The 21681-nt window shown below is 50.6% G+C and overlaps 1 protein-coding gene across 1 annotated transcript in view; it reads right to left on the reverse strand.

Annotated features, from left to right (window-relative positions):
- ST8SIA2 (ST8 alpha-N-acetyl-neuraminide alpha-2,8-sialyltransferase 2) overlaps positions 1–21329 on the reverse strand; it is a 33700-nt gene extending 12371 nt beyond the window's left edge. The window contains exons 1-5 of the mRNA XM_061999667.1: positions 21232–21329; positions 7108–7170; positions 5043–5171; positions 4271–4528; positions 654–947 (exon numbers count right to left, since the gene is read on the reverse strand). Coding sequence (XP_061855651.1) covers positions 654–947; positions 4271–4528; positions 5043–5171; positions 7108–7170; positions 21232–21329 — 842 coding nt within the window. The remainder of the gene's footprint in view (positions 1–653; positions 948–4270; positions 4529–5042; positions 5172–7107; positions 7171–21231) is intronic.
- Between the last annotated feature and the right edge of the window lie 352 nt (positions 21330–21681).

Here is a 21681-nt window from a genome sequence, read left to right on the forward strand (position 1 = left end):
TCCTCACCATGCCTGTGTCTCCCACACATCTGAAGTTGCAAGCTGAGAGCAGGCAGAGCTCTTCCTTCCCTCCCAGTAAGTCCACTCACCACCACCAGGCCCTATTTATCTGATCAGTGGGACCAGATCGTGACAGTCCCCTCCCTGCCTTGGCTGGTCATTTAAGATGAGCAGTGCAGTTATCATACTGACCACACACAAACAGCCCTGGGGCCTCTGCCACTGCTGAGTCCATCTAGGCTGCCATGACCTACCTAACCTGAGGAACTGTGTGTGACTTGCATCTGTCACTCCAGTACAAGGTGACAAACCTCATCACTAGCTCAGCACTTCTGCAAGGAAAGCCATAAGCACAGGCTGGGGATTGGTCCTGGTGACAGCCAGGCTTACAGCCAGGGAAGCACAGGAAGGCTTAGGCTTGCTGTATGGCACAGCTAAAAGCCCTCACGCTCAACAAGCACAGTGGGGAGCCCCTGCTTGTGAGATGCTCTCCAGCCCTTATCTAGGGACCAGACACTACCTATAGAGTCCTCCTCATGCTCTGCAGAAAGGACCAACTCACACCAGCTGCCTCCAGCACCAACCCATCGACCGCTCTGCAGCTCAGGAAGCTCAGGAGAGCCTGGCTCTGAGCACACCAGCAAGGCTCTCACCCTCGGACAGCGTGCAGCAGGCGCAGCGAGGGGTAGGCAGTCCTGACGTTGATGTGGTGCTTCAGAATGAGCTCATTCACCCACTCCACTCGCTCCTTTCCCCCCTTGGCCATGAATGCCGGGATCCAGAGGATGCTGCCGTTGAGGCTGTGGAGACGTTGCAGCAGCTTCTCCCTCCAGGTCTCATTCACCAGGTCCTCAAAGGCCCGTTGGATGACCGAGGGGTTCATGGTCACCAGGTCTGTCTTCATGCCCACATCCTGTGAGTACTCCTGGACAGGGGCCAGATTGCACCTGTGTGGGGAAACAACAAACAGCCCTTTAGAGTGGATGTGAGAGAAGGCAGGGACAAACATGAGGAGTGTTTGTTGCCAAAAGCCAAGGCCAGTGACAGACGTGCCCATTCACCCTGACTTTTGGCAGAAGGAGGAGGGAGAATGAGGCACTTCAATAAGTCTCTTTCTTTTTCATTGAGAGGGTTGTTAAGCACTGGAACAGGCTGCCCAGGGAGGTGGTGGAGCACTCATCCCTGGAGGTATTTAAAAGATGCCTAGAGGAGGTGCTGAGGGACATGCTTTAGCCATGGGCTCAGCAGTGTGAGGTGAGGGGTTGGACTTGATGAGCTTAAAGATGTTTTCCAACCTCAAGGATTCTACGATTCTACAGTTCTAAATTAGAGAGACTCTTGCTGTGTAATGATGAGGCATCTTCATATCAGGTCATCATTCCTCAGCACGATGGCACGTGCAGGCATATTCCTCTGGGGCCATGCTGATGCCAGACATGCCCGTGGTGCCCCCTGGGTGGGTTTGTACCGATTGGTATCTCTTCTGGAGCGGCTCAGAAATAACACTCAGTGACAAACCACTCGTCTTTGCTGCCAGATCTGAAATGAAACAGCCTTTCCCATGAAAGGAAAGTGCTCGCCTCTTAATAATAGCCCAGCTGGGGTAATATTATCCCAAGCTTTTTTCCCCCTCCTGGTGAGTCTCTGCTAAGAGCAGACCCGGTGGCACCGGCAGCGATAACGGCACCAGCGGGAAGCGGATGCCAGGACGTTGTCTCCGTGGGGTTTGGCTGTCTGGAGGCTGTGACCTTCACAAAGCATCTCTTTCTGTAGTATTAATTGCTGCCTCCTCTCAGGCTGTGTGTGTAGATACGGGCACATGTGCTACCCCAGGAGCTCCCCTGCCACCAGCTCCAGCGTCACACCAGGGGTGAGGGCTGAGGGGCTGCAAGATAAACTGCCAGCAAACCCCTCTTGTTATACAGTGCCTGGAGAGGGGATCCACAGCCATTCAGCTGTGGCCGTGCTGTGCACCTGGCACTGGGTAAATGGCACCGGGGAGCAGCTCATGGGGGGATGCAGAGAGATGCTCCCACTGTGTGAGAACCAGAGGGTACCCATGTGTTCACACACTGTGTGCTCTCCTGCAGCGTTTTACAGTGAAGTTACAGTATTTAACGACTAGGAATTGCATGCTAACCATCTGCCTCAATAATCAGCCATTGCTACTGTTTTCCTCACTTTACAGATGTGGAAACTAAGGGAATGGCACAAAGAAAATCCAGCTGCTGGCAGACAGGCCCTTTCTGACCCTCAGGAGTAAAATCACTGAATAGAAACACTGGGTCTGAAGAGGAAAGCTATATCCTGGACACAGAGCCCATCACTGGTCACTGTCAACCCTGCTGAAAAGGCTGCCTGGATGGAGCAAACCCTCCTCAGGAAAACGGAGCTGCAAGTGCTGGCTCAGATGACCTATGGTGGGGAGAGCATGTCCATGCCAGACCTGCACTAGCACACATGGCTGAGGAGAATCTGCTCAAAATCCCATTCCTTAGCCCACAAAAGCTTTTCTCCTGCAACTTTACTGCCTGACACAAAAGCCCCTCCCTAAACTTTGGCAGAACTGCAATAAGCAATTTTCCCTGTTGCCCACTCTGGTTACGCTTAAGGATGTGACTGATAACGCCCCATCCCCCGGGCACAGGTCTGAGCAGGGGGCAGAGGTGACATTATACTTGTTCTCATGTCACGCCAGGGACTGCCTCTGTGAGCTGCTGATGGATTGGGCTGTCTTCATAATAGACTCGCCAGAAAGTAAATGTCTGCACATACATAAATCATCCACAGACTCCTACAGCTCCTCATCTCACAGAAGTACACAGGTGTTGGAGGTGGGAGGGCAGGTGTGCTCCTCCTCTCCACTTCAGGCATCTCCTGTGGTGAATTTGATGTAAATCCCACTGGGAGTCAGGATCTGCTGCTGCAGGTCCATGAGGCAGCAGATCCATGGGGACACGGGTGTTGTGGACAGGATGGTCACAGGGGAGTGTCAGATCTGGGCATGCCCGAGTGTGGTGCCAGGGAATCGTGTGGCACAGCTGTCACTTGAGTGCTGAAGTGATTTGAAGAAGGGTCAAGCTTGTGTCCCTGGGAGAGTCCAGGACAGAGCTCGTTTGCAAGAGGGCAAGCAGGTGGGAAAAAAGGAGGTAGTGCTTGGGACCAGGAGTGCAGGGGGTTAATGGTATCCTGGGAGGGTTAATAGTGCCCTGGGGAGGCTAATGGTACACCATTAGTCAGTAAATTTGCAGATGACACAAAGCTGGGCAGGAGTGTTGATCTGCTTGAGGGCAGGAAGGCTCTTCAGAAGGACCTGGACAGGCTGGAGCAATGGGTTGAGGCCAATAACAACGTCAACTAGGTTCAACAGGGCCAAGTGCCGGGTCCTGCACTTGGACCACAACAGCCCCAGACAATGCTACAGGCTGGGGCAGAGGAGCTGGAAAGCTGCCTGGAGGGAAAGGACCAAGGGTTGTTAATCAACAGCAGCTGAACATGAGCCAGCAGTGTGCCCAGGTAGCCAATGGCATACTGGTTTGCATCAGAAGTGGTGTGACCAGCAAGACCAGGGCAGTGATTGTCACCCTGTGCTGGGCACTGGTGAGGCCATACCTTGGTCCTCTCACTACAAAAAGGACACTGAGGTGCTGGAATGTGTCCAGAGATGGGCAGTGGAGCTGGGGAAGGGTCTGGAGCACAAGTCTGATGAGAAGCAAATGAGGAAACTGGGGATGTTTAGTCTGGAGAAGAGGCTGAGAGATGTGATCACTCTCTGTAACTACCTGAAAGGTCTCTTCTCCCAAGTAGTGAGTGATAGGACAAAAGGAAATGGCCTCAGGTTGTGCCAGGAGAGGCTTAGATCAGAGATTATGACAAACTTTTTCCCTGAGAGGGTTGTCAGCCCCTGTCCCAGGCTACCCAGGGAGGTGGGGGAGTCCCCATCCCTGGAGCTATTGCAAAGCCGTCGAGCTGAGATGCTGAGGGACATGGGTTAGTAGTGGGCTTGGCAGTGTGAGGGGTGAGGTTGAACTCAATGACCTTAAAGTCTTTTCCAACCAAAACGACTCTGTGATTCTACGAGAAGACACGGGGTACCTTTGCAAGAGCACTGGGGGAGCACTTGGTGATGAGTGGTAGCGTTTGCACGAGTGAATTGTCACTTGCACACGAGGCTGCACTGCACCCCACAATTTGGACTGTAGCTCCCTTCCACTGCTCTAAACACCCCAAAAGCCCCTCAGCCCCCATGCAGCAAGGCTCTATCCCCTACCTTATCACGAAGCTGTGTGCGTCGATCTCGGGGCCGCAGCCGCTGCTGAGCAGGACTCCCGAGTTGCCCACGATGGCACAGGAGGGGAACTGCTTGCCCTTGAGGGGCGAGGTGCGGGGCAGCAGCTCATACAGGTTCTGCGAGACGTTCATGGTGCTGTCCCTGTCAAACACATAGTGGATGATGTCCCCTGGCTTCAGCGTCCCCTTCAGCACTGAAATGTCTTTCTCCGCATCCAGGAACTTCAGGATCTGCTTCCTGAGGACAGGGAGTAAAACAGGTGAGGTACAATGACAACTCGAGTCATATGTAAGACAAACTTTTGCCTGCCTTTTCTCCATGGCCAGTCCCTGCTAACTGATGCTTTCCAGGAAGAAGCTTTCAAATAGATATCTCCATCTCAGCTCCTGCTCCTTCTCCACTCATCCCTTCCCGGGCAGGCAAGCCTGGCCAGCCCACCCGGGGTGGCCCCTGCAGTTACCCTGGGCAGAGGCTCTCCTTCCCCACTCCATGACCTATTGCCAGCTCACACTAGTTCTCCTTGGCCTGGAAAATGGGGGCTCGAGCACTCCTTGCTCTGCCGCTGCAAAGCCAGCAGGTTCAGCTGGGAATTCATTTCCAAGCGATCTCTTACAGATATGAAGCCGGGCTCAGCAGGAGATAAGCCTTTTATTTCTTCCTTGACTTCTTTAGATGATATACAGAGCCAATTTGCCAGCTTGCACTGGAGAAGACCAAATCTGTCTCTTGTCCTATAGGTAATTACCAGTACCTGATCTTCAAAGACAGTGTCTGGTTGTGTCTCCATTTGGATGAGGCTGGTTTAATGTTGTGCTTAATGCTTTCATTACTTCTGTCAACAACAGCTGGAGACGAAGAATCATTTATTACTACTTCAGCTCTAGAGAAAAGAAAGACAGGGAGAGGGAGAGAGACAGGATCCGTTAGCATCCCAATGGCACTTCTAATCACTGTCTTTGGCTCTGGCTGCTGGAATTCAAACTTCATCAGAAAAGCAAAATTGTAGTTATTAGCTAAACAAGAGCTGAAAGCCTGTTTGTATTCTGCCACACTCAACCAGACAGACACAAATCCTTACTCCAGCTCGCTCAAACGAACACAGACTTACAGCCAGGCACAGCTCTACAGAAGACACAATCTTACACACCTAGCTGAAGAAAGGCATGCACATAAAAACGCAAGCAAGCTCTGCAATGACAGGCTGCCAGGTAGATACTGGCAGACAAGACACCCCAAAGCCCTGGAGAGCCCCAGAATTCACCAAGACATTTCCCACATGGACAGCCAAGGTTGCTGCCCTGTTGTCTTGTGGTTGTACATAAACAGCTCAAAGTGGAGCCAGCTCAGCTTCTGGAGAGGGTTAGAATTCTTATGACAAAAGTGTAACTTTTGCTTCACCCAAGAGAGAAATTAATTTAGCTGAGCCACTTGGTGCAGCCTGTGAGACTGGGCTACAAGCATCCTGTACCAGATAAGAGGAGGCTGGCTGTCTGGTTAACTTTTTCCCCTGTTAGAAGACAGTGTGAGGATTTCAGCATCTGTATTGCTTGCTCCAGATCCAGAAATGAGCAGGGGGAAAGACAACAGCCAGATGCTGCAGTCTGGAGATGATCACTGGAAGACCCCAGCTTTTAATCCCCTCTCTAAGCAGCGACTCAACCGTGGCACTTCAGTGCCGTTTACAGCAAATGGCACAAATTAAGGGAGCCTCTGAATATTTGATTCCAGCCAGCCACCCTCAAAAGAGAATACCCAAGCATCTCATCAAGAAGCCATGCGTGTATCCGCGTCCCTGAAAAAACCTTCACACTTCAGAGCGCTCTGAAAAACACACAGGCAAAGCGCTCGCTATCAGCTACAGGGAACCTCCCTCTCTGGTGCAAAGGGCTTTCTTTTTCCAGTTGGGAAATGGTTTGTAAATAAATACGTTTCTAAAAAGCATATAAACCTCAAGGAGGGAGAAGAGTGAGGGCAGAGCTGGTGGCCCAGGCTCATGGACACCATCTAGCTCTCGGGAGCACATCTCCAGCCCAGGGATGGAGCTCCCCAGGACAACACTGTGGCTCACACTATGGGATGTTTCAGAAAGCGAGGGAACGTGTTTATATATGCTGGCCAGTGCCCTTGGGTGTGTTGGTTCAGTATCTCTCCAGAGGTTGCCAGTCCAGGCTGTTGGATTTGTTTGCACCTTGCATTTTGCCACAGCACCTTGTGTCCCACAAAGAAAGTGTCAAAAACAGGGAAGAGGGAAAGACATCTTGGGAATCACTATGATTTTTGGTGGGTTTATTTCCCTTTTTCCATGTTATGATCACAGGTGGTGACACCATCACAGAAAGGTATCACTCTCCCTTGCGTTGTGGTGTCACCGTGCCGCGTGGCAACGCTGGGCAGACACAAAACCATCGTCAAAATAACACGGGGAGAAACGACTCTGCAAGGGAGAGACGTTGCTGAAGTGGGTGACGATAAAACCGGATGAAGCTCTGATCTCAGAGGCAGCGATCTCTCTTCTAATAGCACTGGCTAAAACCATGGAAATGGCAACTCTATCACTGACTTATTTTCACAATAAGTAACTCTCTCTTCCTCGTTCTCTCAATCACCACAACTTGCAGATCCTTGGTTATTTGCAAATGATTATTGCACTGAGCTGGGGGAAGGAGGGGGAGAAACGATTAAGAAAATGCAAAGCAGAAGTGAAAAGAAACAGATACATTTGCTAAATAAGAACAGCACTATCCAGCGAAGAGGAGAAGCAGATTAATAGCTGCCTTACAGCAAAAACAAATGAACACAAAATCTAATTTACAAACCTATTAGATTTGCTATGTAAGCTGTTCACAGCTGATCTGATTGTACCTCTGCCTCCAGAACTCCTGCAAGACAAAGGAAATGCATTATTTATAAACCCAGCTCCTCTTTGCCAAGCATTGTTCAACAGTCAAGAGATCTTGCTTTGTCAGAGACACTGCTGCACCGTCTGCATCCCATCCCATCCAGAGGGAGATGGCCTGGTGCCTCTGAAGGGCTTCTCACATGCACCGTCGTTGCTGCCCTCCTGCGACTGCAAAATCCTTCCAGCAGGAAAGAGCTCCTACCCAACCCAATTAACAATACCTGTGTGATCTAACCAGCCATCAAAGACATCTGGTCGCTGTCATCAAAGCAGCATGCAGACTACAGGTTGCATTAAATACATCTCTGCTTTTTTTAACAGGTCGGGTGTTAGCAGTGCATGGAGAAGGGCTCCTCAGTCTCCAGGCTGCCAAGGGACCTTCCCTGTCCTTTTCAGGCAGGGACTGAGACGAGTGATCTGGACAGAATTCCCACCACTGCCTTGATCTTGGGCTTTCAATTGAGACCACCCAACACCTCCATTTTATCCAGACTGAGCCACCAGCCGCCTGGGTGACTTGTTGAGACCTCATCCTTGCAGTGCACCTTCTCCTTGGTCCCAGCGACCTCAATTCCAGCCCCTATGAGTGCCCTGAAGCCCCTACTCCCCACCTTTGGTGTAACCTGGCTGAAGCTATGAAGCCAGCTCACCAGAGTCATTCACATGCTGGAGCTGACACCTGAAGTGACAGCCTTGTCACTCCCAAGGCCTGACACCACTGCACAAGGACGGGTGCCAGGGCTGCCTGAACAACACCCGTGGGAATAGACAAAGTTTCCAGCACCTAAATAGAATCATTACAGTTGGAAAAGACCTTTAAGTTATCAAGTCCAACCACTCACCTCACACTGCCAAGCCCATCACTGAACTGAAATATATCCCTCAGTACTTCATCTACGTGTCTTTTGAACATCTCCAGGGATGGGGACTCCACCACCTCCCTGGGCAGCCTGTTCCAATGCTTAATAACCCTCTTGCTGAAAAAGTTCTTCCTTATATCCAATTTAAGCCTCCAGTGGCACAACTTAAATCCATTTCCTTATGTTCTGTCATTGTTTACCAGAGAGATTGACCCCCACCTCACAACAACTCCCCCTCAGGTAGTTGCAGAGAGTGATCATGTCTCCTCTCAGCATTCTCTCTCTAGGTTAAACATTCCCAGCTCCCTCAGCTGCTCCTCAACAGCTTTATTGCCTGTCTATATGATGCCATAATGAAGAACAGGTGGGATCAAACCCCTTTAGAAACCAATGCCACTCATACAACCCGTGAATCCTCACCTTAACACAATTACATACAAGTATCAGTCTGCACCTCCCTGGCTGCAGAGCCTCTTCTTGCTTTAGCCTGCTGTTTTCAAAGGGGTCACAAAGAACCACTCTCCCACTTTGTGATGCTCAGTGGGAGCTGGGTGCCTAGTCAGACACATTATTACTGCCATGTGCTTTTGTTGTTTTCATTGCTCAGGTATCCAAATGAACACACTCATAAAGAGAACCAAATCCTCTTCCAGCAGAAATATTGTCACCTGGAGATACACACCTTAATGAAAATGTATCACAGGAACACACATTTCTACCAGCCCTGAAAAAAACCCCAAATGCATTAGACACAAATGAAGAAGTATAAATAGAGCGTGTGAACGTTTGGTGCCAGCAAAGGATGACTTTCAGACTTGTGGGATGTGATGCAAAATCCCTCTGTTAGGCTGAGCACAGCCCTCAGCACAGCATAACATCAAACCCTTGGTAAAGCCACGGTGACTGTCCCTTCCCTCCCTCCTGCCACAGACCCTCTATGGCCAAATCAGAGCGATTCCTGCTCCGACATTCTCCTCTTTCCTTTGACAGACCTGAAAGTCAGCAGGCTGTTTCATTTTTTGGTGTATCAAGGGAACAGCAGGACTAGCTTATTCCTAGAGCCTACTGGCATTTAACAAGCCTCCGCTTTAATGGGGTTCGCCGCAGGTGTGGGAGCAGACTGGATTAGTGTGCAAACCACGTGCCCTTTCAGAGACATCTCCTCTGAAGGAGCCTTCCAAATGGGATCCACACTCCTTCACACTTGCTGTAAGGCAGATAGGAACTGGATTAAGGGCTTAGAAAATAAAATGCTGCTCCCTGAATAAGTGCTGGTTCACAATCTCTGTGAAAGGAATTAGGAAGTGGAGAAGACCTGTTAGCTCCTGCCTCATCCGTGGCTTGTGGTTATGGCAGGACTGATCCAAAGCATCACAACCTATTATTCAAATGCATTTATCCAATCTAGCTTTGCATGCCCCCAGAGACAGGTCTGTGCATATCTCCTCCTGAAATGAAGGCAGGCGTTGGGGCTGGAGATGGTGGACGTGATGGAGACAAGTTGAGGGCACATCTCCCCACTCACTGTGTGCAGAGGTGGTGGGGAAGGAGATGGGCTGCCCGGATTCCCTGCTGAGCAGCCTCCCAAGGGCAGTTTCGGGGGTCACTCTTTTCCTCTCACACATTGTGAAAAGTTTTGGAACATTGTCAGCTCTCATGTGTGAACGTGGACAGGGCGGCTCATCGGTGGAGGAGAGAGAAGGCTCTGCTAGCCATCTTCCCATCACTTGCTCCATGGCACTGGGCTCACTGCTTTGCTGGCCAGCAGCAGCCAGGACACCTAAGATGCTGGCAAAGACACTACTCCCTGTGCCAGGCTTGGATTATCTCTCTGAGCCACGGAGATTGCCTGAGGCTGGGACGTGATATTTGGCTGAAGGTCTCGGCCGGTTTAGTGAATCCTAAAACTCTCCCGTGACTTCAAAACCATCAACCTTTTGGCCCTTTGTCCCCTACACTCTAACTTCTGGATATCTTCCTTACAATTTCCTTTTGTACAGTCAAAGACAACGTGTACTGTGAATATGATAAGATATGATGGGGTGCATTGCCTTGTCCAGCCATCCTGCTCAGCCCAGTGAACTCATGGTTTACCCAGCTGCTCAAAGCACCTGTAGTTTACCCAAGCATGTTATTTTCCAAACTCTGCCATACTTCCTTACCAACACAGGCAGGCCAATATCACTGTACTGCTTCACTTCCCCCACCTGAGGAAAACGTTAAGAAATGGAAGGCACTAATTAAGAGGCAGACATTAGAAAATAGAAAATAGAAGTAATCCCATTTTATTATACCTTGCTGACCCGGAGTTTCAAATCTCTTGGCTTCAAAAGGCAAGGACCAACCTCGATTAAAATTGCACAGATAGGCATTGATTTTGAAAAGCTTTCTAGTGCTACACCATGTTTAGATTGAATTGCCTTATTAATCTAGTTGTTATCAGTTTGATTGTATAGCCAGCTCCACAAAGTACCAACCTGCTTCCTAATCCTATTATTTACAAAACGCTCTTCTTTTGACTTCTGTTGGGATGCTTCCCAGTGATAAGTCGTATGCATTTGTGCTAATGCCACATTACTGGCTTATGCCATCCTTTCTCATTTTTGCTTTGAGATTTTCAAGCTGAATTTCCACTATCTAAGATATTATATAGGTCAAAACATTCTGTGCTCAGATGGAAAGTGACACTGATTCATATATCAGAGGATAAAAAGGAAAAATTGTCTTTTGGTTCAGGTGCAAATTTTCTGGGATGAATAATTTCTGACAAATCACATATGTGAAGACTTTTCTTTTCACCCACTATGAATGGGCTGTTTAGGGTGGTTTTTTTGCTTCCCTTTTAATCGTTTCCCACTTCTCAAATGATTCCCTTAATTGTTGCTAGGTACGGTTCGGTCTTGCTTCGAGCAATTTCGATACGTGAAATCAAAGCTGCTTTGACTGAACAAGTAGGTCACAGAGCCTCTTTGGGTGAGCGGATCTCTAAGAGCAGGCTTTACTCATCCATATTCTCCAGCTTACAAATTCAAAAACGGGTTTTCCATGGATATTTTACAATGCCCACCTCCAAGTGCTACTTCTCCCTTTGCCATGTATGTGGAGTCCATTCCTGGTGGAACAAAACCTCTGCCTCCCGCTGACCTTAGGCAACCCAAGCCTTTCTCTTCTCCCTCCTCCGTATCTAAAAGAGAGATAATAATCCCTTGGAGGACTGTTAAGAGGAATTTGTATGGAGTCTCCTTCTCTGGAGGTTTTCAAAACCTGCCTGGATGTGTTCCTGTACAACCTGATCTGGGTGGACCTGCTTTAGCATGGGGTTGGACTGGATGATCTCTAAAGGTCCCTTCCAACCCCTACCATTCTATGATTCTATGAATTCCTCAGAAAGAGAGTTCAGAGCACCACAATTTTTATCTGAGAGGTTCAAATGATTAACACCCACTTAAGTAGGGAAGGTTTAGCCTGGACATTAGGAAGAATTTTTTCTTATTAAGCATTTGAAAGGGCTGCCCAGGGAGGTGGTGGAGTCCCCATCCCTAGAGATATTTAAAAGACACATAGATGAGGTGCTGAGGGACCTAAATGATTTAATTTAGTGATGGGCTTGGCAGTGTTAGGTTACTGTTTGGATTCAATCTTTTAGGTCTTTCCCAACTGTAACGATTCTATGATTACGGTTTCCACTCTCCCTCCTCTCCCCTGAAATTAAGGGTTTATGTGGAAACCAGAAGAATAGTGAACACACCTTCAGGGCTGCTGCAATTCCAAGTTGATTATCAAAGAGAAATAATTGGCTTCAACCTATCCACTCTGTCCCACAGGGTGGAGAATCAAAGGTGTCCCAGGAGCCCAAACTGAGCAAGAACTGAACCTGGAAGCTGGAAATCAGGATTCCTCAGAGTCCATACCCTGGCTTTCCAACTGCACATCAGGGTCTCACTGAAAAGATGGGAAAAGGCCACACTCATCAGCAAGTGCATTTATGGGCCTCTCACTACACAATTGGTTTCTGCAGGGTTTAGGTCAAAGCCCACTCATATCCATGAAATGCTCTGTGCATTGAAGTGCATTATTGAACCTTGAGGTCCTGTACTCAAACACAACATTGTGCCTTCTCCCTAACACTGTTCCCCTCATCCAAAACTGCTGCTTGTTTCTCAGCTCACCTTCCTGCATCTCGCTTCTAACATACCAGGAGGAGCCAGGACATCTGACACTTGCAGATCACCCCTTGTGACATTTCACCAGTTGCTTTTGAGGCTTTCACCCCAGGGTGTGGAGGAGATGGTGATCAAGAGAAGCTGTTCAAGAGAAGGCCGTTGGGTAGCCCACGCTGTCCTGGTGAGCCAGGTTGCCTCTGAAGGGATTCATTTGGGAGACATTTCCCAAGCGTTTGTCTGCTAGGATGAAAGATCCTGCAATACATCTTGATGAGATGTTTGAAATCACGCTTCAATGTATTTAAAACCCCACTTGTTCATATTGTCACAGTTTCGCAGCCTAAGTGTCAAAAACTTCCTAAATATCAGGTGCTATTTTTACTGCTCTGAGTTTCATTCATTCTATCAGGTCATACGACTGCATTTGGGAGAGTGGGCCTCTACCATGTCTTTCGGGAAAATCTCTTTGCCCTGCTGGGGTCCTGATGCAGTTCTGGTATATGAAGCACAGAGGCAAGGCTTGTGCAGTCATGCTGGTGGCATTGGTCACTTTTTCCCATGCCCCAGTCTTGCTTCCATCATGTCACCCGTTCTGCAGGATCCTTTCTGGGGACCACAAGACAGGAAGGTCGAAGGTGCTCAGCATCCCTACATGTTCAGGTGGCAAAGGCAGCTTCACGTCAACTCCCACATAAATGAGAGCAAGGTTTGGCCCTGAGATTCCTGCCTGGCTGTAAAACACTGCATGTAATCATTGCAAGCATATGCTGAGGATGTGGGAATCAAGACACTTGAGTTTGTAAAAGAGATACCTATTGTTTAATAGGGAATGAGCCAATTAGGCTGAAAGGCCTGTGTGATAACACTAATGAAGGATCAGCAGGAACCGTGCAGCTCTGATGACTAGAGGACAGGAGGCAACAGGAGGGATGTTCCTGGCAACCTGCTGCTTGGGGATCACTCTGCACGAGGGGAACCACAATGAAATCTCTGTCTCTGCCTTCAGTTACCTTCAGTGAAAGACCTGTGAGAGGCAGAAGGATGCATGAAGCAGCTCGATGGCTACTGCTGCCTGCGAGGCAGCAATGGTCCAGGACTTTCAGGCTTCCCTGAGCCAGAAAAGCCTCTCACACCTGTAGAGCGTCAGGTCTCACATCCACACATGTTCACCATCACGTCAGCACAGCCTGACTCCATCACCCTGTGATGCTAGCGTTTAATCACTGCCCTGAAGACAAAATACTCACATGCCTGTGGGCTCAAATGTCACACGCTACACCCCTCCCCATCCCACGTACTGGCAGGGCCTTATTCCTTCCTTCAGCTCAGGTCTTCCATTAGAAGTTTATTCCTGGCATTGGTTCAGTTTCTTTGGCTGTGTTAATGAAACAGCCAGCAAAGAAAAAGACATTGAAACAGCCAAAAAAGATGCAGTGAGGGGCTTGGGACTGGAGGTGTGCGTGGGGTGTGTGTTTCTGTGGGTGTCCTTCTGTTAAGGAGAAAGAAAAAAACCACCCGAGAGCCCAGCAAATGAGCTGAGACAAAAACCTCCCTTCTTAGAAACATGTCTACACTATACATTATCCTGAGATAATTTTTTTCAGGCAACAGAGCAGAGCTATCAGAGAGCACAAGCAGCAGAGCATCAGTCTTACAGCAGATCCTGTCACCCTGAGCATTCCCGTCCCAAAAGACAGAAATCCCAGTGGCTCCTGCAGCATCTTGGATGCCACATGCCTTGGGAAATGGGAATGGTGCAATATTAAAAGATATGAGGGCCTGTTGGTCCTCCCATGCTCCCCTCTTGCCTACTTTTCCCACTGCTCTGTGCAGCCCCTTGGAACACTCAAGGTCTCATGTGGTTTCTTCTTTCACTGTTAATATGGATACTGAGGAGCTGACACCCTCCCAGGCTGGTTCTTCTCTATGAGCATCCTCAAAAGAACATCTGGTGCCTACATAAAGAAGGCTGGGAGTGCCTGGATGAGAGCTACACCCTGCCACCAGCAACTGCCTGAGCTATTTGCCCACCATCACAGGCACTCACCAGCAATGGACTCGTCCCAGGACCTTCACAGGGACTCGGTGCACAGATGACAATGTCCAGATGCCAAATATTGAAAAGCCAATAGTGGTTTCGAAGCTCAGCCTCCTCTCTTCTCCCTTGTCTCATAAAGCTACACTGTGGATATTCAGGTGGCAGTAAGAAAATGAAGCTTAATTACCAACTGAGCAGCTGCAGGTTGACAGCTGAGTATGCTCCTGGGTGTCTGAAAAGGCGCTGGAGATACCTTATGACGATGCTTAACCTTCACAGGGTAAACATGTCCCCTGTTGTAGCTGCTGGCTGAGAGCTGAATTATATTCCTGAAGATGTTGCTAAAGCCTGAGCTGGGAGGTGATGGGTCATGGTGGAAGAACCATCTTTTGATTCGCAGCTGCCAGCCACAACGGGCAATACCTAGAGCCCACTGGGATGCTGTTTGACTGAGAGAGGCCTTGAGAGAGCACTTCAAGACTGTGTCATGACTGTGACAAGATGTGTTTTTAAAAGCAGCCCTGCCTGTGGAGAGTGCTGGATGGAGAGGGACGGTGTGCTCAGCATGCAGATTGGCCAGCACAGGGTTCTTTTGTGTTTGTTTGTGATAGTCCCTGTGGATTGCTGTACACGATAAGAAGGACTTTATTTGCCATGGCAATAAGAGTCAAGCAATTAAATCTGGGAAGAGCTGACCTGCTGGATGAGCAGTCAGCAAAATGAATCAAACAGTGTGTAAACAATGTGTTTCTGCCTTGTAGTGTCACCCCGAGAACTACAATTCCCTCTGGGCTGCTGCAAAGTCTCCTAATGGGGTTACCTGAGGGCAGGACACAGCGCTTGTGCTGTGGTACCACTCGCTGCTCTCACCACCCACACACCAAGTACCTTTGTGCTGCCCTCCCGCCTCATCTTCTCTCCTCATCTTCTCACCACTGTTGCTACTCTAGCTGGACTTGGCAGTGCCATGTCCTGGATCACTCCTTTCACTTCCCAATATGGACCAGTGCTGCTGCTATTGATGGGAATGCATCTCCCAAGACCACCACCACCAAGACTGCTGTTCAGCCACGACAAGGAGTTGTTTGGATTTACAGTGGGAAGACAAAGGAAAAAGAACTCTAAATATGCTTTTTTTTCTTTTTTTTTTTATATTCCATTTCAAGGGACAGAGCTGCTAACACCAGCCTGCTCTGCCATGGTGTTTGCTGAAGGACACCTGAAGCTCTGTTTCTACAGTCAATTTACTGTGCCAGAATCTCCCTTATTTCCAGGGGCAACTGGGAACAGAAACCAGAGAAATGGTAAAACAGTCATCGTCTAATTTTATAGTTTGGCCTTAGTTCTTGCTGCTGAGGATGACCCAGGCCCAGGGAAAACACGTGATGGAAGCAATTAGAAGCCTGTCTTTGAAATAACTGTTTTTATAGCAACTGTGCCTGTACATGTATTTAAATGGTGCTGGTCTCAACGATGAAAAACCAAAATATCAGGAGCCTGAAAGCCCAAGGAAAGATAAGGGAGCTCCTGTTAAATGCTTTCTTGGAAGATCAAAAGCACATCTGGCACGCACGCATATAGGCACCGATGAACAGATGCCCAGGCAGAATAACCATGGTTGCTGCAGAGAATAGAAGAGAAAACAGACCTCTTCATCTAAATCCAGGAGAGGCCAGGAGGGCCCTGGCTCTGGCAGGACCTGCTGGGCCACTACTGGCCACATGCCACAGGCCTGAGCCTCCTGCTTTGCTACGAGTGTGTAGCAGCATGGAGGAGCAGGCACTGAACTGCTGAGGGCTGAAGCACTTACCCTCACCATCAGCTGCACAACAAGCCTTCTCCAAACCAACCAACAATTGCAACTCCCTGTTCTCTGCAGGAAGAACAAAGGTTTCCTTTGCTTCCCAGATTGGAATCGTGCATTTGCTACATTACAGATGGGAAACTTGAAGGTCACCTGGGCTAAAGGGAAACCTGAAGCCCTTGTGGGAACTGCTTTGTTCTTATCATTGCTCTGGTCGCTGGGGGTGGCACTGGCTGTGGCTTCAGCAACTCTGCACCCAAGTGCTGCCTTGTGATGTGCATCCTCCTACCACAGCTACTGCCCTCCTCACTGGCAAGCTCAGGAGCTCCCTCCCTGGGAGTCTTGCAAGCTGTTGACAATCAGGACTGGACCGAAGGATAATTTTTCACCAGCTGTACTGGGAAGCCCTTAGAAGGACTGGTTATGTCCGCAGTGCTGGGTTTTCTTTTCGTTCCACTGGATTGCTCCAGGGTCTGCTAGCACTTTCCATCCTGCTGCTCCCAGCTCTCCTGACAGACACCAATTCCCTACAGGTAACACTGCTCCCACTGTTCCCTTGGAGCTCTGCTTAAGCAAGCAACCTATGGAGATCCACCTCCTTCAGCTTGCTCTAGGCAAGAGCAAGAAGGGGTTTGGATATATCTTTGTGGCAGCCATCCCAGTCCCTGCAGGGCAGCAGGAGATGAAGGAGTGCTTTACAGGCAGGGAGAGGAGCTCTACAGCCAACCTGAAAGTGGTCTCTTGAGCTCAAGCTATCATCAGAAGAGTTGCAATCAAAGCCTACATGAAGTATCTGCTCCCACATACTTCTAGTCTGACGCATCGTGGGGCTTTTGTTAGTGCCCCACCATCCTCAACAGCTACAAAGGTCTCTCCGTTGGCTCTGTACATTAATAGCTACAGGGTGTCTGTGGCTTCTGCCCTGCAGAGAGCTGTTACTCCCCCAGACCAACCTGGATAATTGTTGGTTCACATGCACCCGCTGCCTGGGTGCAGAAAAGGGACTGTTGGAAGCATATTTCCAGAAAACTTCCTGGTGGGGAGCAGTAAATCACAGCCCATTACGACCTAAGCAGGACATTTGTACTCCATGGACCGAATTTGTCAAGAAGTGTTATGACTACAGCACATTACAGACCACTCAGAGCAAGCACATCAGCCACTAGAAAGGACACAAAATCTCTTTGTGACATTTCTGAGCCTCTGAAAGGCAGGTGTTAGAAAAGGGCACATGAGGAAAAAGCAGCAATTTACTGACAAGCTTCCAGGCAGGCCAGCAATACCAGATCCTCCAATTCACCGCCTTAAAAAGCAGAATATAATTCCTCCTGTAATCAAGATGGAAAGGCATGTGGCCTGGACCAGTACAGAAAAGGTTGACTCATACTAAGACCAACCCCTTACCAAGTGTCAAGTGCTCCCTAAGATGGCTCATGCACTAATTTGAGAAGTCACCTGGTGGCAGCGGGTCACCAGCTCCCTCTACAGACAATCAGGACACAGCTGGACCCCTGCAGAACTGCTACAGCGCAAGCAGAAAAACAAAAGAGTCCCTTTAAACTGCTTCCAAGGAGGAGAATTTTCCTCCTTGTCGCTGGCAGTAATCACGTCCCCTTTGTCTCCCTCCACGGTGCGGGCTCTGGCCCGCTCCCCTATCCTGGGATGGATGCGGGAACGGCTGCGATTGCGTCCGTGTTCCCCAAGACAGACCTCAATGTGCCTTTTGTTTCCTTCCAGGGAAACAAAGAGCTGGAGCGATGGAGGGAAACACGGGCGTCACGGGGCTGCGGGAAAAGTTCAGCAGCTCGCAACCACGTTGGGTGTTTGGAAACAAAAAGTGCCAAGACCAGTCGCAGCAGCAAGAGAGCCGGTGAGTGTGAGGAGAGAGCCGAGGCCAGCGGGCTGAGCAGCACGACGCCAGAGGGCTGCCTCCATGGGTGACACGTACAGAGAAGCACAGGGATGCAAACCCGGGCGCAGGGGTGGCTGTGGGCTGGGAGGCACACGCTAACGCAAGCCACACTGCATCGGGTGCAAGGGACTGCTGAGGTTTCATCCTGCCTCTGACTCCTCTTTGTTTCAGTATTCCCTGGCTGCAGGAGGTGGGGTAAGAGTATCTGGCGGAGCAAGATGGGACTGCTTAAGGGGAAAACATCTTTCTCAGAAGCCCCTGGCAGGCAGAGCAGCTCCAGCCACCCTGGGCTCCCACCTCCCTTCTCCTGTGATGCTGGGATATTGTCCAGGGAAACAGCACGATTAGTTTCATTTTTTGTCCTTTTGCCAGCAATATTATACTCTCACTTTGTACCTAATGAGCATTTTGTTCTATCTTTCTGCAATTTCTCAGTATTTCTAGGTGAGAGAATATGTCCCCTCCTTGCTCCCACCCGCACGAGGCATATTCTTCCAAAGACAATCCAAACCACAGGCAGGGGGCAGGGTATGTGTAAAAGTGGGCAAGCTGTTTGCTCCTCATAGTAATTAGAGAGTGTTTCCATGCCAAGGGAAAAAAAAAGAAGAAAAGATTTGCACCTGCCTGCATGTCCCTGCCCCCCCTCGGCGACAGGAGCCTGCCAGGGGACACCTGGCCAGCTCTTTGCTTTCCGTAATGCTTGGGCTGCCAACTAAAGCAAAGGTGGTCTGTGGGGGTGAGGAGGAGGATGCTGAGCCACGTGATCCATTCCTGACTCAGGGAGCACTGTATAAATATCAGGTACCTCCCAAATCTCTCAAGGAGAGGAGCTCTTCCCTCCTGGATGCACACAGAGCTCCTGGAAAACTTTGGAAAGGTCTCTTCCTATACACTGGTGTGTGCTTTGCAGTCACACGGTCCCCTTTACCTACAGGACCTGTTTGCAAAAGATGCTGCTGTCATGTGGCCCTCAAAGTTGAAAACCATCATCTCCTGACGTGTTGCAGATCAGGCACTCAGCTTTTCCACATCTCCCCAGCCAGGTCAGAGCACTGTGTTGCCCATTCCTGGTAGCACAGGAGCACAAAGGGATGAAGTCTCTTTGTGTCAGGCTCCTGTGCTGAGTAAAAGCTGAAGCTGTAAAATGAACAGTGTTCGTCCCCTTGCTGTGTTTGGGATGAAGGTGCTCATCAAACCCCAACCCCTTTGGAGATGTAATGTGGAAAAGAAGTGGGTAGGAGAGGGCAAAGCCAGAGAAAGGGGCAATTTGCCCTGTTTCGTGTTTGCTTCTTAATATAGCAGGGTGCCACATGTGCTCTGTGCAGCCTTGTATCAGAAGCACAGCTGATGTGGGAACTTATCTATGACTGGTCTGGGACTAAGGTGTACCTGAGGGCACTGGATTGCAGGACCCTTCTGTCACTCCCTGAGGTGCAGGGTGCTCCTCTCCTTTGCTAGTAACCTTGTGCACTACAATTTCTGAAATGCTGTGTGAATCAAGGCGCTTGCTGGCTCTGCAGAACTCATCTGACCCTGTTGCCGCCTCTGCCGCTGCACTGCTTGGCAGTACTTCCTTGGAGGAACTACAGGAACGAACTCAGGGCTTGGAGATAAGCAGCCAGCACACATCCAATTTCCATACAATGTACAGAAAAGAGAGGAGAGAAAAAAACCCCAACCCAAACCACAAACCCAAACCCACAACACTGAATCTCTAATGAACCAGGGTGAAAAACAGGACAAGTAAGAAACAAAACAGAATAGATTTTCAATAAGGGCACAGCGAGTTCTAGTGGACAGATCTAGGAGATAGGCAAGGAGAGAGAAGAAAGAACAGAAGCCAGGAAAGAAGATGAGAGGAAAACAAGGGGATGGAAGCAGCTTGTCCGATGAGGAGGACGCTTCAGAAGCTTTTCATTTCCTTTATTATTGTATAGATAGTATCAGCTCATTGCAGAACAGTATTCATCTAGCCTGAAAACCAATAGTCTGCTGCTAGATGTTTCTGGACCAGGCTACTGACCTTTAAGCACTTCTTTTCCCTGGCACCCAATACAATATAACAATGAAACAATGACAAATATCACTGCATTTCATTTATAATTTCAGCCCCAAGTGCCAGGCATTTGTTTTGATGTAACACAGTGGGCAATGTCACCTGATCCTGAACAGAAAGACCTTCTACCATTTAGGCACTACATGTGCACCCCACATTACTAAAACGATTTCATTTGTTCTCCCACATTGCTGTAGTGAGTTCCTCAAGTTAATGCAAATCCTCCTCTTTACATTTGTTCCTCTCAACCCATAAGTTTAGATGGGATTTATGGGGTAAGTTGAGCATTGTTCCTCTGCCCTGACTTTGGGGCTACTTTAGCCCCTGCCATACAAGGCACCCGCAGATAAGCGCCCACCGTGCAGGTGACCAGGAAAGAGTGATCACGAAGCCCTCGATGAAGCCCCTGGGGACAGACAAGTGTTGGGTTGAGCTCTCCCTCCCAACTCCACCACCCCCACCCAGCTGCTCAACCTCTCCTACCACACAGACTGGTCCTGCTCCAGCACACTGCAGGCTGGTCAGTTATCCATCACTCCCACGGGCTGGTGCCCTCTCTGCCACGCCCATCCAGACCAGCACTGGCACCCAAGCCCCCTGGGCTGCAAGTTACCCCACCATCCCCCTCTAGCAGGCTACCGGCACCAATATCCTGCTGAGGGACTAGCTCCATCAGTCCCTTCACACCTGGGCACTGCCCGCGCCCAAACCCCTCTCTTCAGCCCACTGTCTGCTCCAGCACCTCTAAGCAGATCGGTACCGGCTCCAGCATCCCTACTCAGAGCTGTTACCTGACTGGGCACGCTATCCGGGCAGGTACCTGAACGTCTGTAACAGGACTGGTACCTGCTCCGGCATCCCCGCCCGGACCGCTACCTCAGCATCCCTAACGGGCCAGTACTTCAGCGTTTCTAAGGGGAGCGGTACCAGCTCCTTCACCCTTTCCCGGCCCGGCGTGGCTGCCCGTCGTCCCCGTGCCGCCTGGCAGCGTGGCGGTCCCGCCCCGGGCTGCCGCCGGCGCTGCGCGGGTGCGGAGCGAGCTCCCTTCCCACTTCGGTACGGCAAGAAACCGGGAGAGCCGGAGACAAAGAAACTGTCCGGGCGCCCCCTCCCACCCTCCCTCCTCCTGCGCCGCCGCCGCCGCCGCCTCCTCCGCCTCCAGCACCCCTATCCCCGCGCCCCTCCGCACCGCGGAACGGGGTATTTACCCGCTCTCCTCCTCGATCTCGGAGATATCGGCGAAGATGAGGAAGCCGACGAGCAGCGTGAGCAACGCCAGCGTCCAGCCCCGGCACGGCAGCGGCATGGCTCCCGGGCTGGGCCGGGCCGGGCCGGGCCGCTCCGCGCCGCTCCGCGGGGTGCGGACCCGGCGCCGCGTCCCGGCGCCGCCGCCGCCGCCGCCGCCGCCCGGCGGGGCCGCTCCGCCCCCCGGCGCCCGCCGAGCCCCGGCCCGCCCCTCCCGGCGCGGAGGCGAGGAGGGGGGGGACACACACACACGGGGACGGGGCGGGCTCTTGCCCCCGCCGCCCCCCGCCGCTGAAGTTTGCGGCGAGTCCCGGGAGCGACGGCTGCCCCAGGTCCCGGGGAGCGCGGGAGGGGGGCTGCTCCTCCCCGCCCCCCGAGGTGCCCCCGCCGGCGGCTTCGGCTGGTTGCGATCG

The sequence above is a fragment of the Colius striatus genome, chromosome 7 (assembly GCF_028858725.1).
Source record: "Colius striatus isolate bColStr4 chromosome 7, bColStr4.1.hap1, whole genome shotgun sequence".
NCBI lineage: Eukaryota > Metazoa > Chordata > Aves > Coliiformes > Coliidae > Colius > Colius striatus.